General features: G+C 32.3%; 1 protein-coding gene across 12 annotated transcripts in view; it reads right to left on the bottom strand.

Annotated features, from left to right (window-relative positions):
- Window positions 1-18650, bottom strand: part of LOC127724284 (plasma membrane calcium-transporting ATPase 2-like) — a 145802-nt gene that overhangs the window by 57786 nt on the left and 69366 nt on the right. For all 12 annotated transcript variants that reach the window (XM_052231275.1, XM_052231280.1, XM_052231211.1 and 9 more), the window contains 3 exons: window positions 16567-16779; window positions 11901-12098; window positions 8194-8424 (listed from right to left, as the gene is read on the bottom strand). In XM_052231275.1, coding sequence (XP_052087235.1) covers window positions 8194-8424; window positions 11901-12098; window positions 16567-16750 — 613 coding nt within the window. In that variant the 5' untranslated portion in view covers window positions 16751-16779. The remainder of the gene's footprint in view (window positions 1-8193; window positions 8425-11900; window positions 12099-16566; window positions 16780-18650) is intronic.

Below are 18650 nucleotides of genomic sequence, written 5' to 3' on the forward strand. Positions count from 1 at the left end.
TTTAGCAGTTTTAAAGGAGAAGATTTTTTTAAAGTAAGCAAACTAGATGAACAAATTGTGAAAAATTGTCTTTAAAGGACAATAACTCCTTAAGGGGTCAATTGACAATTTTGGTCATCTCAAACTTATTTGTAGATCTTACTTTGCTGAACATTTTTGCTGTTTACAGTTTATCTTTATCTATAATAATATTCAAGATAATAACCGAAAACTGCAAAATTTCCTTAAAATCATCAATTGAGGCAATAACCTAAAAACCAGATACCCAATTTGGCTGAAAATAACAGGGCAGGTAGACCTTGACCTAATGAATACTTTAACTTCTTGTTTGATTTGCTCTAAATGCTTTAGTTTTTGAGATATGTCAAAAACTGCATTTTACCGTATGTTCTATTTTTAGCCATGGCGGCCATGTTTTCTGAGGAAACAGAAAATAAAACACAAACTTTATTCTAGATAACCTAAGAATCATTCAGCTTAAGTTTGGTTTAATTTGGTTCAGTAGTTTCAGAGGAGAAGATTTTTTAAAGTTAGAAAACATGATAAACAAATTGTGTAAAATTGTCCTTAAAGGGCAATTACTCCTTAAAGGGTCAATTGACAATTTTGGTCATATACACTCATTTGTAGATCTTACTTTGCTGAACATTTTTGCTGTTTACAGTTCATCTTTATCTATAATAATATTCAAGATAAAAACCAAAAACTGCAAAATTTCCTTAAAATTACCAATTTAGTGGCAGCAACCCAACAATGGGTTGTTAGATTCATCTGAAAATTTCAGGGCTGATAGAACTTGACCTAATATACATTTTTACCGCATATCAGATTCGCTCTAAATGCTTTAGTTTTTGAGATATAAGCCAAAAACTGCATTTTAATCGTATGTTCTGTTTTTAGCCATGGCGGCCATGTTTTTTGATGAAACAGAAAATAAAACACAAACTTTATTCTAGATACCCTAAGGATCATTCAGCTTAATTTTGGTTGGAATTGGTTCATTAGTTTCAGAGGAGAAGATGTTTGAAATAGTTTACACCGGACGGACGATGACGGACACCAAGTGATGGCAAAAGGGAAAGGTGAGCTAAAAAGGTGACACTTATGTACTGAAGATATATAAGACATGTGACAACTATTCCGAGACAATATCTCACAGAAAAATATGTAAGTTTTACATAAGACACTATCTTATAACAGCTATTGAAAAGAGGGGTATGTTCTATGATACAATATTTAATGCCAGGTATGGGATAAAAGCATTACAGGTAAGGTCTAATAAAACATACCATATGAATGTATGATAAATATCTTGTGAATGTAAGATACAAGATACCAAGGAATATAAGATACACTTTCTCATACAAGATACCAGAGGAATGTAAGATACATTTACTCATACAAGATACCAGAGGAATGCAAGATACATTTACTCATACAAGATACCAGAGGAATGTAAGATACATTTTCTCATACAAGATACATAATAAATTGGTTGGTGTTTAATGCCACTTACAGAACTATTGGCTATTTCTTGGCTGTCAATGTTTATTGGTGGAGGATGCCTGAGAGCCTGGAGAGAACTATGACCTTCTACAGAAAAACTGACAATCCTTTTCAATTAAAATTGAAGTAGAACATACCTGCACTGTGTGGGGTTCGAAACTCATAACCTCAGTTTTGACAGGATAGTGACACAGTAGCTGAACTAATAAGACAACTCGGCCACCAAGGCCCCCATATAAGATACACTCTCTCAAAAATATATAAAGAACGATAGAAATTGAAACGGTAGCTCATTCAAATAAAAAGCTTTCGGCACAATTGGCTATATCATGGCGTCCAGTTTTTGTTTGAGGATGAAGCCAGAGTATATGGATTGAACTGCCTACCTTCTGCAGGAAAACTGGCAATCTTCATCAATAAAAATCAAATGCACCTTGCCATGAGCAGGGCTTCCAACTCACAATCTCAGTGTTAAGGTATGGGTTAGTAGGAAAAATACAAACATTATAATGTTCACTAAATCTACTTAACCGGGATTGTGGTCTGAGAAGCATCTATTCAACAAATTATAAAACTCCTAATTGCCATGGCAACATATCAACAAGCATACAGACTAAGTTTCCAAGAAACTGTTTTATTTTGTATACTGGGTGACAAAATACTGAAAGCTGATGCCAAGATTTGACTTCTCTCAACAGAATTCCTGCAGGATGTTTATTAATGTCGATCAATATTAATAAAGATGTATACGAATGCCAAATCGCAATATAATTATGTAAAACATTGTATCAATACATAAAAACAATATGTCCTAAACCTCTAGGGAAAAGTTATGTAAAAATTCTGATTCTAAAGGAATATTATACAGATAATGTTTAATTTCTCTCACAAGATGGTCACTAAGTCATTAATCTGAAGATTTCTCTAAGTAACAAATGGTCAAGCACGATTTTCTTCCACGGTGACAGATCAGATAAATGATGATAATACATTGGTATTGATTCAGTGATGAAGTAGAATGGACAATTGTGTAGAATTCTTATTTACATACTATTTCCTCTGATCTGAACAATACCAATAACCATATACATTGAAGCAGGAGTTTTTTTTGTAACAAACAAGAAAATGCCATAGACTGTTCATACAGATCACTGTATAACTATTAGAAAAAGGTTTTTTTTTATTAGGCAAAACAAATACTGGAGGGAAAATGTACAGATATTGTAAACCAGATTGTTCAAATTGAGCTCATATAAACAAATAGCAAATATTTCAAAACATGGTTAACTCTCAATTTTAATAACTGAAATCTTAGAATTTAAAATAACAATTCTTTCAATTTGCAAAATTTACTGGGCAGAAATTTTTTTAGCCAACATAATTGGGAGATTTTCTTTGAAGAATCTCTTAACATTACCCATACAATTACAGTGAAATCATCTCTAATAAAGCTTTACCACAACAAATATTCATATGAGCCAAATCAAGTTGTCTGAAATAAATTAAACTAATCTGATATTTTTTTTAAGACATTGAAGGACATTATGACTTCTGATTCAAAAACTACAAAATAAAGGAAAAACTGACTATAAAATTGTAGCAAAATTGTGAATCAGATTAATTTCAGTAATCCCTTATTACCATGCAAATCAATGATCACATCTATTCTTAATTAAGTATTGTTTTCTCTACTGCTAGTATTGTCTCCTCACAGATCAATGACTTTACTAAATCTTTTTAAAGCACTATCGATCAAAAGAGCTCTGTTTCATCTATAATTTGTTCTGACTAATCCGTCAAAGGGCAGTAGATATGACAAGCAATTTTCCTCTATCAAATCAATTACAAAGCATGGACTGTTCATTTACTTTTTGTGGTATACTTATTAAAGTTAATTAACCCTCAAATATTTTAAAATTTCATAGTTTTCGGAATTGCACAAGATCATGCTTTCTCTGACTGTTTATGACATCTTTACACTAAACCCAATGGATGTGTACTGATTGATATTTTAGTCTAGATAAAAGATTTATTTATTAGGTGGCATTGGCTTTGACCTAGCTTTCAGTAACTGCACGTAGTATCAGATCTGTAATTTTGTTAGCTGTTTTTGCATGTTTTGAGTCAATCTGATGAGTAAATATAAAAAAGAAGATGTGGTATGAAAGTCTTTTTCAACTGATTACTGTGGATTCATTAATATTCGTTGGATACCAATTTTCGTGGATTTCGTGGGTACAGGGGAACCACGAATTTAAATGTTCAATGAATTACAAATTTCCTAAATGAAATATGCAGACTTTGCCGAAACCACGAAATTAAATATCCACGAAAATGCAAGTTTTCTTCAATCCACGAAAATTGGTATCCACGAAAATAAATGAATCCACAGTAATACAGTTTTATCTTCTGTTGTGCTGTAACACCAAAGTCCCAGGTCAGTATGTCATTTATTAAGTAAGATGGAATCTATCTCTGATCAGCTTGATAGGCATGGCAAACATGAGACTTAGAAAATAAAATATTGACAAAACTCAGCTTATAAAAATTCAGTTGTCATGTGAAGAACAAAGATTTTCACAGATACAATTATATTTTGTCCTCTTGCATAACACAATTTCCAAAACAGGATGCTAAGATTTCATTTGTTACTAACCGTCACATTAAAGTAACAAAAATAAAAAAATATAAACATATTTGAGTATAGGAAGACTAACTTATCGATTTTTTAGACACATATTGAGTTCTCAGATATAACATGTACATCCTGTGGTATTGAAAATCAAAAAGGTAAATCAATCTGTTTTTATAACACCAGAAACTGTGCATTCAGTTCAGTGACTGGAAACTATATGCTGTACAGGCCTTTGACATTTTCAATGGTTAAGATGGTAAAAATTTGAGCAACATCAAATCAGATTTAATATTACAATTAACAGACCCCATTAGACATGTAAAAACTAAACTATATATCACTGATTAGGGTAAATCATGGTTTCCAAAAAAGATTTTGGCCAAGGACACTTAGGAGTAGTGTTATTCTATTTATAATATTTCTACAAAAAATCCATGGCCATAAAATCAACTTAGTAAAACCATAGAAAAAAAATGTTCAAATGATACTGATGATAATTTTTTTTTTAAAGCTATGAAAATAAATTCGGGATGTCTCCATTGGACACAGATGATGCGCCCGCTTACATATAACTTTATAAAGAGACATAACTAAAGAACTGTAAAAGTGACGCTACCCAAATTTGTACTTGATCTGAGTTTTGTTGTAATAAGCATTGTTTATAAGTTTCATAACATTTAGTTGAGGCAAACTAATGAAAGAGAACGGAAACCAATTTGGGACGTACAGACAGATGGACAGACGTACAGATGGAAGGGTAAAAATTAATGCCCCAAAGAAGCATTCAATTCTTATGTTACATTTTTATGCCAGATTTTTCATTTTTTAAAGGGGCATAACTCTAGAAGAGTAAAAGTGACGCCACCAAAATTCGAACTTGATCTGTGTTTTGTGGTAATTAGCATTGTGTATTAGTTTCATAACATTTGGTTGAGGCAAACTAAAGTTAGAGAACAGAAACGAATATTTCAGCAATTTTTCCATTTGTAAAGGGGCATAACTCTAGAACAGTAAAAGTGACGCCACCAAATTCAAACTTGATCTGTATTTTGTGATTATAAGCATTGTGTATAAGTTTCATAACATTTGGTTGAGGCAAACTAAAGTTAGAGAACAGAAACGAATATTTCAGCAATTTTTCCATTTGTAAAGGGGCATAACTCCAGAACAGTAAAAGTGACGCCACCAAATTCGAACTTGATCTGTGTTTTGTGGCAATAGGCATTGTGTATAAGTTTCATAACATTTGGTTGAGGCAAACTTAAGTTAGAGAATGGAAACCAATTTTGGGACGTACGGATGGACGTATGTACAGACAGACAAGGGTAAAACTTAATGCCCCCTTCGCTACGGCGGGAGCATAAAAAATCTTTTTTGAAATAAATATACCCTGATGTTAAGAGAAGAGAAAAGCAGTGTTCCAAACATGAAATCTGACAACTTGTCAATCAATATTATATAACTCAGTAGTTTAAATGTCTTCATTTATCCAGCACAGGACTTACAGGATGCCTCAACACACCCACACACAATGACAAATAATTCAACAATCTGAAAATCGCAAAGATTTTTTTATTTTCAGAAATGAAAATACAAATAAGATTATTGATTCTCCAATTCAATGAAAAAATCTAAATGTCAAACGTTTTTGATTCCTGACAAACAAACATCATGAACATAGTGACAGGAGTATGACATTTAGATACAATATCCTGATCCATTATTAGACAGAATGTCATTGGTATGAACAGATAAAAAGAGGTCACAATTACGGCATACTCTGTTATTGGAACTATGTAATGCTGCTCATTGTCACTGGGAGAAGACTTCATAAATTCCACTGTTTGTTGTGTCTGATCCTATTTGTGATTTTTTAGCATATTAAATGATCATAAATAAAATTGAGATATACTGTCAACTATTGATCACTAATGATACTCCTACTACAATCATTTAGTTATCTGCAAGTTAACGAGCAATAGATGTGAAAATGGATATAGCATGCTCAAATGAAGCTTCATACCAAGTTTTAAGAAGCTCCGATTTGTAGTTCCCAATGAAAATTTCATACATTACAATCATGTGTTAGAATATAGAATTCGGTAAACAGGAAGCTAATGACCAAATGATGTGAAAAGACATTTAACAGTATATATATGGTATATATGTGTTTGATTCAATTGCAGTAGGTTTAGGCTTTGTCTGCTTGGAGACAGAATGTGTATGGGTAGGGCGCTATGTCTTCCTGCAGACTGTATCCTTGTTAACAAGCACGTTAATCGTTCCTGATGAGCTTGTTGGTCTAGTAAAAAGCAGAGTTCATGTATACATATCAAATCATTTTCTCTTCCTGATATGCATGAAACATTTGCCACTGTACATTAAACATCGATCCTTCTAATTATTTAAGTTCATTGATGTATAAAAGATGTATACCCCAAATCTCCCTTTATTCATAGTTTGTGTTATTATGTCAAGGATTTGTAAGCAGCAAATGATTTTTGTCAGAAAGCTAAAATAAATGATGAGATAATGATATTTTGATATGTGGGGAGTAATTTGTCATTTTTTGATTAGTTTACCAGCTTTACTCATTCATTTTATTATCTGTCCAACTTTTCCAAATACTATTCCCAAATGAACATTAATCTTGTATTCAATTTCATTTAAAAATTATTGTCTGTACAATTCATTCCAATGGTGTGTGTATTGTATCATGACTTAATCCTGACAATCTATACATGTCTATTAATAACTATTTGATAAATAGACATTTCTACCATGCTATTTACATTACAATTAAGCACTATATTTGCTACTTGTTTGCATTCTCTGTAAGGTCAAATATTACAACAGTAATAAAAGAACAGAGTTCCAATGTCCCCAGCATTGCACATATTTTATATTTGGAAGGGGCATAACTCTTTTAAAAAAAGTCAATCAGCCCACCATTATAAAACTTGTCCGAGATATTGCTGATATTAACCTATAGTATAAGTTTTATATAAATCTGGCAAGTATTGTACCCGTGAGAGCGCTAACGAGGCCATTTTCCATAAATTTAATATTTCCAAGGGGCATAACTCTTTTAGAAAAGTTGATCGGCCCACCATTAGAGAGCTTGTCCCTGATATTGCTGATATTAACCTATAGTATAAGTTTTATAAAAATCTGGCAAGAATTGTACCTGTGAGAGCACTAACAAGACCAGATGGACGGACGCCCGGTATTTCCATTGTCCCCAGCAATGCCTTACGCGGGGGACAAAAATCTTATAAGCTCTGTGGGAGGGGTTGAAAAATGCACTCCATATCTAAACTTAACAAAAAGTTTCTAGAAGTATTAACCTATATCTAGGTCAATGGATCATCAAATGTATCTCAGTGACCTACTTTTTGAAGGAGGTTGATAAAACTTTGTGGACGGTTCATTCCATCTTTATATTATTGTAAGTCAGTATCTGAGAACGGAACTAAATTTGTAACTTACAAAAATGCACATGGACGCCTTTGATAAGTTAACATCCTAAAATTGTTGAGGCAGACTATAAATGATCTATTTTACTGTATTATCAAGTATTTCCATGTATAATATAATTATCTCTGAATATTTTGTCCTTAAATCATAGTTTACTCCAAGCATTGACATTTTTTCCTTAATTACTGATGTTAATACATAAAAACAAAATAAATAGAACTCCAATTATTTAAATTTCAAGCCATTATAAAGCAGAATTGAACATGACTCGAGTAACAATAAAAAATGATTGATCCATCTCATTTTGACTATCAAGATATATGTCAAGTCTAACAAAAACACACACATTCAATTGAGAAGGCAGAAGTAAAACCATTTATATTTGAACCGATTTTTTCATTTTGTCTGTAGCAAATAGAACAGCAGAGGGATTTCTGTATGTCCATTGCTTCACTGCAACTACGTAAGACAAATTAATTCATATAAACTTCCTACAGTTAACAGAACATTTCAATGTACCAAATACTATATATAAATTTCCTACAGTATATCAAAGTTTTATTGTAGATACATACCATATTTTACTTGACAAATATCTCCTACTACTAAATCTCCTACAGGAATATGCATATCTTTGCTTCCACGAATCACAGAAAATTGATGTTCATGTTCTATTTTACTTTGCAGTCCACGGAATTGTTGTTCTTTTCTATAGTCATTGAATGCTGTTACTAATACTACAACTATAACGGCTCCTAAAATTGCTACTCCTTCTATCCATCCTGCCTCTTGTTCTGAATCACCCCCTAAAATTAATTAAAAGTAGGTATACACTTGTCATACCTGACATCAAATAATTGTCATAAATTGTGCAATAATAAGGGCCTTATATCTGCCATTTTAATTATGGGCTGCACAACATCAAGGGGCAAATTTTTCTTAAGAATGAATGCTTCTTTTTGTTATTTTAATGGGATGTAAAAGCGCTGAACGAAGCACATTTTATATGAAGCAAAGAAGTGCTCCATTCTAAAAATGTGTGCATCACAAATGCTTTTACAACCATATAAAATTCTGCAATTTTTCCATTTGTAAAGGGGCATAAGTCTAGAACGGTAAAAGTGACGCCACCAAAATTCAAACTTGATCTGTGTTTTGTAGTAATAAGCATAGTGTATAAGATTCATAACATTTGGTTGAGGCAAACTTAAGTTAGAGAACGGGAAAGAAAAATTCAGCATTTTTTTATTTGTAAAGGGGCATAACTCTAGAAAGGTAAAAGTAATGCCACCCAAATTCAAAATTGATCTGTGTTTTGTGGTAATTAGCATTGTGAATAAGTTTCATAACATTTAGTTGAGGCAAACTAATGAAAGAGAATGGAAACCAATTTGTGACGTACGGACAGATGGACAGACGTACAGATGGAAGGGTAAAACTTAATGCCCCAAAGAAGCATTCAATTCTTATGTTATATTTTTATGCTGAACCATGAAATATTGGGATACCGGTAAATCTATTTTTCTTTTGTTATCCTATGCATTGTTGTAACATTGCCATTGGGAGAAAATGCAGTCATGAATGTTGCATTTCATTAGGAAATATGATATAATTTTAGAATGCCTAGCAATTGTTGTCTGGCAATCAAAATTATGGATATTCATGAAACATCATTATAATGTAATTATATAATCATCAAGGATAACAACATGTCCTGGTTAATCAAACATCACGATTAATGTCAAATCTGTCATCAATTAATATAAATGTAGTTCTTTGCAACTTCTATTCAAATAACCAAAACTTGCACAAGATGTCATGCAAAGTATACCCTACATTGTCATTGACAAAAACTCCCTGCCAAGTGCAAGAATGGATACAATAAAAACTCTACATTAAGTCAAATAGTGCCTTCATGTCAGATCTACACAGTACAACTCAACATTATAAAGTTCCAGACCAAATATCAAAGCAACCCTTAATGTAGAAGGGACAGACAGCAAGAGGATGGACAGACCAATGAAAGACAAAAGTTATTTCAGTATACCACCCAACCCGTGAGGGAGGTTATAAAATGATTTCATTTGAAATAATGTGACGAATATTTAACTTTTTTTCTTTTACCTAAATATTTGTGTTTGATAATTTAAAGGGTAATCGAAAAAACATCTCTTGAAAATGGATTTTTTTAAGTAGTTCAGGTCATGCAACAATAGACTTTTAAATGAATTTTGAAACAGAGTATAAAAATGACACTATATGAAGTAATAAAAGCAATGTATAGACAGAAGAAAATCGTTTTCGTTGCATATAATGATGATATTGATAATTTTTGTGACGTCACTAGACTAAGATTGTGATGGTGTATTGATGATGACTTCAGTCATTAATTATTTAAAGGGTTTTACATATATTACTAGCTGTGATAAGAATAAACCTATCAATAAACAGGCTGTGTGACAGACTCTGGGCTTAGTGAACAGTTATTGTTTAATGACTATTTATAAATGGCAGTCAGGTTCAATAGTGAAAGGAACTAGAGTGAACAGAAATTTGTTTTTGTAGCCTTCTGTTACCTGGTCTCCATTACAGCAACATTAACTGCAGCTTTGGACTTCAAAGTCTCTTCTGATTAAATATGACAATATTATACCATATCACTATTTCTAAATCGATCTTTTCTTTTATTACATTTATCATAGCTTATCCACTCACACAGTGTTACACAGCTTCTGTTTTATTGAAAGATTTGATATATGGTCTGGAACATTATAACATTGAGATGTTCAATGCTAGTGATTTTTAGACCTGCCAAGCTGTCAATTCCTGTTTGACAATACTTTAAATTTTTATTGTACTCAATGAGCATGACATGAAATAAAGTATGTGGGGTATACTTTGCATGTAATTGCATGTAACTTCTTGGTGGATATCTGATAATTGACTTATTATGAGTAGTTAATTCCTTGTTCACAATGTTCAAATGAACTTAACCTTTTAAAATACAATTTTATAAAAAGACCTTCATTTGTTCAAGGAAGGCAATTTACAAAAATAGAAAAATATTCCTCTGGACTTCAATACCTGTAGCGTAAAATATATGATGTCGTATCTGATTGAGTACTATTTTAGATTTATAGTAAACAGTGCTTTGCTATAGAAATAACCGAGAAGCACTCCTGCCATATTTCATTATTTAAACTGCCAAATTAAACAAAGAAAATAAGATTACATCAAGGTGAATCGTTGATTCAATTTGCTTTAAAAGCCTTGTTGAATAATTACAAATCTGAGCTGATGAAGACTAGGAACACATATTGATTCTACCTTACGTTTTTCACACAACAGCAACTTAATTTTCAGCTGATCGAACCATCAGTTACAATATGATTAACAAACTGGATACAGATCTAACACGATTGCTTCTCATCGAACAGATATTAATTGATACTGAATATTGTTAATGTCGGGACTGCCATCTCTCTCCCGCTGTTGTTTTGGAAGCAGACATTAGAATTTTTTCATTCGTTACTTCAATTGATTGACATTTTATTTCTGGATGCATTTCTATTGATTTGTGTTTTACATATATACCGTGCAGATTTTCCAAGTTTCATGTTGTTACGGGGAATTTCCATCAATAATGTTAATGTGTTAGTTAATGTGGTAAAGATTTGAATATGCTACAATACATTTGACGTGAGGGATCCTCCCTAGAGCAATCCAACTCAAAATAAGATCAAATTCTATTATATTCAAAGTACTTTCAATTTTCTGTCTATCAAGGGAAAGAATTAAAAATATATGGCAACAATTTTCAACATGGAAAAGCAATCTCCTTTCTAGTGTCAGTTTGAGTGTAATAATGATTAAGAAAGTTGTGAATATAGTTTTAATGGCACTAAAGTTCTTTATTTTTGGAGTCTGTTGGATTCAAGAGTTTCTGGTTGGAACAGTACATATGCACTTTTATTTCTCTGTCAGATGTACATTGCAGACTAAACTGTATACAATGTAAACAACTTCGTAAACCTTAATAATATTCTTTTCACAATTTTCCCCCCCTTCATTTCAGCAAAATAGTAAATTTCTTTCTATGAAGACTTGTTCTGTCAATTACTTGCATGGCTACAAAAACATGGAAACCAGTGATGGATGTAGGAAATTCATTAAAAGATTAAGGTGGTCAGCATATCAAAATGTAGAATATATTCTTATAGTTTTAAGTTTACAAGAGTTCATCTTGTTGAAATGAACGACTGACCGGTGCAGATGTACTTACCATCTCCTCCGTCATCTCCTGCAGGATAAAATGATAAACCTATAGTAACTAATGCAGCAATTAATAAAATAATTAAAGTCACATCCTGAAGTGCTTCCCACACTAACTGTAAAAATGTCTTTGGAGGTTTAGGTGGTATAACATTAGAACCAAAACACTTTATTCTATCTTCTAAATCAGCTGGTGCTCCTGATAATCCTGAAAACAAACAAACAAATATTTAAAATATGTATATTCAAAGATTCAGTTATGTAAAACAAGAATATGTGTTTATAGACACCATACCCTGTTCACATAATCATGTTTCCATGTTGAGTGATCCCTTATTCTGGGTCAAAACCCTAGTTTGCCATGTAATCTATAAAGTTAACATTATAGTGAATATGTGCACATACTTTCAAGTTGATGTTGCAACTACCTCAGACCAAAACTTTAACCTACCTTATACCAAATCTTTAATCTGTTCAGTGATTGGTGAAATCTAGGTCAAAACATTGCTTTTGCATATATTGTAAGAACTTCACATCATAATGAACATGAATACTAAGTTTCAAGAAGACATGACCTCAACTTCATGGTAAACTATATTAAAACCAAACTTTAACCAGATATCAAAAGGGTGGACAGCTTGACATACTGGAAAACACAATCATAAGTAGGCATAAAAAGTGAAAAGAGTGATGTTTAAAATGAGGATCTCTGCCAACTGAAGGCTGGTAGACAAGACCTTTTTAGGACACTGGGCTGTTCGCTTACTCTGGGATTTCATGTGGAAATTAAAATAAAAATCAAGGAATTGTATATTCTAAACTGAAGATTTCTTCAATTTTGTATTTACTCTTATGATAAAGTTATTTCCTAAAAGGATAATTATACTATAAAAGGGAAGCAACTCTTACAAAACTTATCAAATAAAAAGACACATTGATGAATCATAAAATTAACAAACTATTAATCTAACATTAATCTACAATATGACACTCTATAAAGAATAAATACCTATTAATTTCCCCATTAATAAAACATGCACATTGTATTATGCTTTTAAAATATCAATCTGATAATTAATCTGATTAACGTGACTATATTACTATGGTGAGAGGGCGAGAAATGTCATATCGTATTTTTCCACCATCCAAAGTCCATTAATCAAGCAATGGAATTAACCCTGGTTTATAACAATTCAAAATTGATGTCCTGCAATTCAACCAAGTGTAAACTAAGACTTTCTTGATGGGAAAAGTAGGAAACATTTTGATGTAAATGAAGTGATTTATTCTGTGGAATCCTCAACTTCCCTCCCTTGAGATCGCAGATTTTTTTCATTGTGACATAAAAATCAATAGCCATGATTAGCCTGACAATAATTGTCTGAAGAAACTGTTATAAATATATCACACAGAACTAAAATCAGATCTACAAGCTATTTAAAAGTAGTGCGACAGACTTCCACAAAAAGACTAAAGTAGTCATTCAAATATGAATAATGGCATTGTTATATAATTATATACTAGGAACTGATTTAATATATGTAGGCTTAATACAACTTGAGAAAGCATCAGCAGCCTATAAGATTTACATATGAAACAGATTCATCTTTTAGCTAGCTACATTAGTTGATATAAGGATTATTCTGCCAGTTTTAATACACCTAGATTTTTTTTCATGAATTGCCTTGTCCTAAAAAAAAAAAAAAAAAATTCTGAAGGACATTTAACTGTCTTGAAGTTGCGAAAATAAGTTGGTTTACATTCAGTAACACTTTTGAAGGACATTTTTATTTAGGAGATAACAGATTGTATTTGAAGATTTGTGGGCATCAATTGGCAATTTGATGGTGGGAAATTGAGTATACTGGCCACACTGCAAACTGGCAAATCTTCAAACACAGCACTTTTATCACAACTGAATGAAAACACCAAGCAAACATTTTAAAATCAGTTAAAAATTGTCTGGGCTGGCATATAAAATTTTAGACCATCAATTATAGAATTAATGCCCTTCTATTTGTGGCATCATTCAATCCAAATCACAATGAACATCACAGTCAGTGTTGCATTAGAAATTCGGTTTAACTTTACAATCTAACACAGTAACAAAGTACATTGGAAGAACATTCAAGTATTAAAGATATTCTTGTGTGAATAAAAGAGGGGAGGTGGTGTGCATCAATAAAATAGCAACCCACCAAAACCAAACAAAAAACAAAAAAAGAGAATGCCCTTAATATTCTGTATGAATTTTTATCTTTGTAAGTATAAATCATATGATATCCAAATATAATGAAATGAAGTTTGAATCATGGAGTATTTATTCCAATATTGATTTTCTGTCTTATAACAGGGAACTTCAAACCTTTCCTTATCTAATCAAACTGGCATTGCACATTCTCAACAGTCAAATCATTCAAACTCGATTAGAATTTTGTCATCAACATCATTAAGGCATAGCATATGACCTACATATAACTTGATTCTAATAAGCAGCAATGTTCCCAAGCATACTAAGAAGCCACTTTAACAAATGAAATATAACACAGAAAACTAGGTGTAAAGAGATGACATGAATACCCCTACTTCCAGAATCATTAAGAATTTCATATTTAAATAAAGACATGCTGAATGAACAACAAAAAAATCATTATACACAAATAAACCCAGTACAACCACAATGAAATTTTCTAATTCCAGCTGGCAAGGGCTGAAATTCTATGAAAAAGAGGCGAAAGATAACAAAGGGACATTCAAACTCATAATTTGAAAATAAACTGACAACGCCATGACTAAAAAAGAAAAAGACCAACAGAAAAATAACAGTACACAAAACACAACATAGAAAACTAAAGACTAAGTAACACAAACCCTACCAAAAACTAGGGGTGACCTCTGGTGCCCGGAAGGGTAAGCAGATCCTGCTTCACATGTGGCAACCTTTTGTGTTTCTCATGTAAGTACAAACCCGGTGACAAGTCTAATTCGGTAGGTCACATTCGGGGGAAAAGGAACAGGATTGTAATTACGACAATTGGAACATATCCGTTGTCATGTGTGAAACATATATTCCATAACAGTCAACCAACTCGTGATGGCATCTGTAAAATTTACGAAGGGATGATTTCAACTTCACCACTTGGAACTCTTGGTTTAATAGCTTCCTTGTGAGCAGCAACCCTCTATCAAGGAAATCATGATACTTTTTGATAGGAAATACCAGCCCTGGAATATCCTATCAAGTGGGAGATGTATACTCTGTATGCAGGCATATTTTGCTATGTATAAGAAATGGAAAGTTCACAATTGGGAAGCTAAAATCATCTCTTTTGTCGTAAAGTTTTGTTGTCAACCGACCCTCATTGTCAATTTCTAGATGTAAGTCAAGATATGAGGCAGACTTAACTGTATTTGTTGCATCCTTAATCTCAAGTTCGATGGGATTGATGCATTCAACATAGTCACCAAATTTTGAACAGGTAAAACTGTGAGCTACTGCTCACTGATGATACCCCCGCCGTAATATTTCGGTAAACAGGAAGTTGTTTCTGAAAACGCATCATACGGTAGTGCTGACTTATATAAACCCTGAAACCAAATTTCAGAAATCCTTGTCAAGCAGTTCCTGAGAAAAATATGACAAACATTTTCAACTTGGCTATCATGTGTAAAATAATACAAGTGTTCGGTAAACAGGAAGTTGTTGAGTGATGAATCTGAAAACGCATCACATGGTGTAACTTACTTATATAAACCCTGAAACCAAATTTCAGAAATCCTTGTCAAGAAGTTCCTGAGACTTAGATCTGTAATTATTTACAGGCATAACGTAATATCATCCAGACGACGGTTGGATTTCAGAATGATTGTGGATATAACAGATTCAGAATGTCAGAAAATGGACACAGAGTGGCATTCCATGAAAATAAAGTAATCTTAAATGAACCACAACTTTTATCTGCAAACTTATCATTCATTATAAAAGAAAGAGACAAAAATCAACAAAAGGTAAACTCAATCTTTAACAAACTTTTGTACACTTCTAATCCAAAAGTCAACTCAATATAACAGAAACAAGGGTAAAACTTAATGCCCCCTCCGCTACGGTGGGGGCATAAAAATCCAGACAACTTATAGATCTGGGAATCATGGAAGGACAAACAATAAACAGCTTCTATTCCACACACCAATATTGCAGCTTTTTCAAATAGCAATAATAATTCATGATTTGTGGATGCTTTATATTATATATTATATTGCATATATTTTAGGGTCAGTAACTTTTAAATGTCATGTGAATACTCCTAGTAGACATACCATGATGTAGATTTTTATCTTTCTATCTTACAAGGTAATTGTCCAGAGGAAGACATGTCATCCTACCCAGACACATTATTGTGAAATAAAGCTGAAATGTTTCCCCACTTTTGATCCTACTCCTGAATTTTTATGTGCTAACAACTTAACCAGGGAAGCAGCAAATAACAATTTCACAGTCTTTTGTAGATTGATTTCGGAATGAACTCATGACCTCAGTCATAATTCAAATGTTGATGCTCAATGGTGACATGCCATCATTTCAAGACAAGCTACAGCAATAAGAAATATTCTCTAATTAAATCTGCAATATTTACACATTACTCTTAATTCTCCATACATATTTAATGTATTCTCACCTTCATTAGGTGAAGTAAATAATAAATTACAGATTTCTATAACACTGCCATATTTGCTTTGTATATGTTCTACAGCTTCTAATCCTTTTTGTTCGTTAATTGTTCGTAGATCTGGTATGCTTATTCCATAATTTCCATCTCTACAACGAGATGGACCAAGGCCATCCTGCTCATCACCTGCCATAATTCTGATTATGTCTTCAGCTTATTTGTCTGAAAATAGAAAAAGGTAAAATTTAAGATGAGATCAACCATGATTTATCACAGTATTCATCAGAATACAATAATTATGCAGTATTCTTGCAGTATAGCTTCAAATTTTGGATCTTATGAAAATTTAGTACTTTTAACAGCTTTTAAAATACTGTAAATTCAAAAATTATTGTGGACATTATTATTATTGCTATTGTTAGACAATTAACATCAATAGGAGTTTAAATATTGTGATTTCAGGAAATGCTAAATACAAATAATGCTATCACAAGTTAAAAGTTTTTATTTTTGCCATATCTTTTTACAAGTTTCACAATGATAAAAACATGGCAAAACTTTCAGAATTAACAGTATATGCTTTATACTAACTTGGGGCTCTTGCATGACTGCTTGGTGTCTTTAGCAATATTAAATGCATATATACCATTTTTCTTGCAAAATCCATGCTTTTAATTTGATATATTGCATTTGCATATTATGAAACTATATTCCATGTATAGTCTTGTGGGATTTGAAACCAGAACTGGAAGTTGCTTCTTTCGATATAAATAATATCAATCTAAAGCAATGGATTTGTCATATAACTTGCATCATTACAATAAAATGCTCCGCAGGGCGCAGCTTGATACGACCGCAGAGGTCGAACCCTGAACAGTTGGGGCAAGTATGGACACAACATTCAAGCTTGATACAGCTTTGCATTTGGATTGTGATTAAATATTTGACACAGCATAGGTTTCTGACACAGAATGAATGTGGTCTAAGAACTTAAAAATTTTAAATTGGACATTCACCTATTATGGTCCAATATCCAAAATCTAAATACATGGTTAGATTCAGCATATCAAAGAACCCCAATAATTCAATTTTTGATGAAATCAAACAAAAGTTTAATTTTGGACCCCGATTTGGAACAACTTGAAAACTGGGCCCATAATCAAAAATCTAAATACATGTTTAGATTCAGCATATCAAAGAACCCCAATAATTCAATTTTTGATGAAATCAAACAAAGTTTAATTTTGGACCCTTTGGACCTCAATGTGGACCAATTTAAAAACGGGGCCCAAAATCCAAAAACTAAATACACGGTTAGATTCAGCATATTAAAGAACCCCAAGAATTCAAGAATAAAACCCCATTGAAATTAGTCAAGAAATAAGCAATTTATATGAAGTATCTTCTTTTGCACAATACTGTGCAATTAAATATTTCTTGCTATTGCGCAATACTGTACAATTGACAATTTCTTGCTATTGCGCAATATTGTGCTATTGGATATTTCTTGCTATTGCGCAATACTGTGCAATTGAAGATTTCTTGCTATTGCGCAATACTGTGCAATTGAAGATTTCTTGCTATTGTGCAATACTGTGCAATGAAAATTTCTTGCTATTGCACAATACTTATTATATAATAATTTACACATCCTGTTTGGTGTGTATCTCCTACCATATCATTATCATTTGCTTTTAAATATAAATCAGAAATAACCAACTTAAAATGGAAAATTTTAAAAGAAAAGAAAAAGGAAAAAAAAAAAATCCCCCCCCAAATTTTTTGAACCCCCTTATGATTCATCACCCCCAAACTCAATCTCAGCCTTCCCTTTGTGGTATGGTACCTTGCAGTACAATTTCAGAGAGATCCATACACTTGAACACAAGTTATTGTCTGGAAACTAGAAAAATGTGTTTTTTGGCCCCTTTTTGGCCCCAAATTCCTAAACATTTAGGGCAATTACCCCAAAACTCAAACCCAGCTTTCCCTTTGTGATATGGAACCTTGTAGTACAATTTCAGAAAGATCCATAGACTTACACACAAGTTATTGTCATGAAACTAGAAAAATGCTTGTTTTTTGCCCCTTTT

Source organism: Mytilus californianus, unplaced genomic scaffold, assembly GCF_021869535.1.
Source record: "Mytilus californianus isolate M0D057914Y unplaced genomic scaffold, xbMytCali1.0.p SCAF_1, whole genome shotgun sequence".
Lineage (NCBI taxonomy): Eukaryota > Metazoa > Mollusca > Bivalvia > Mytilida > Mytilidae > Mytilus > Mytilus californianus.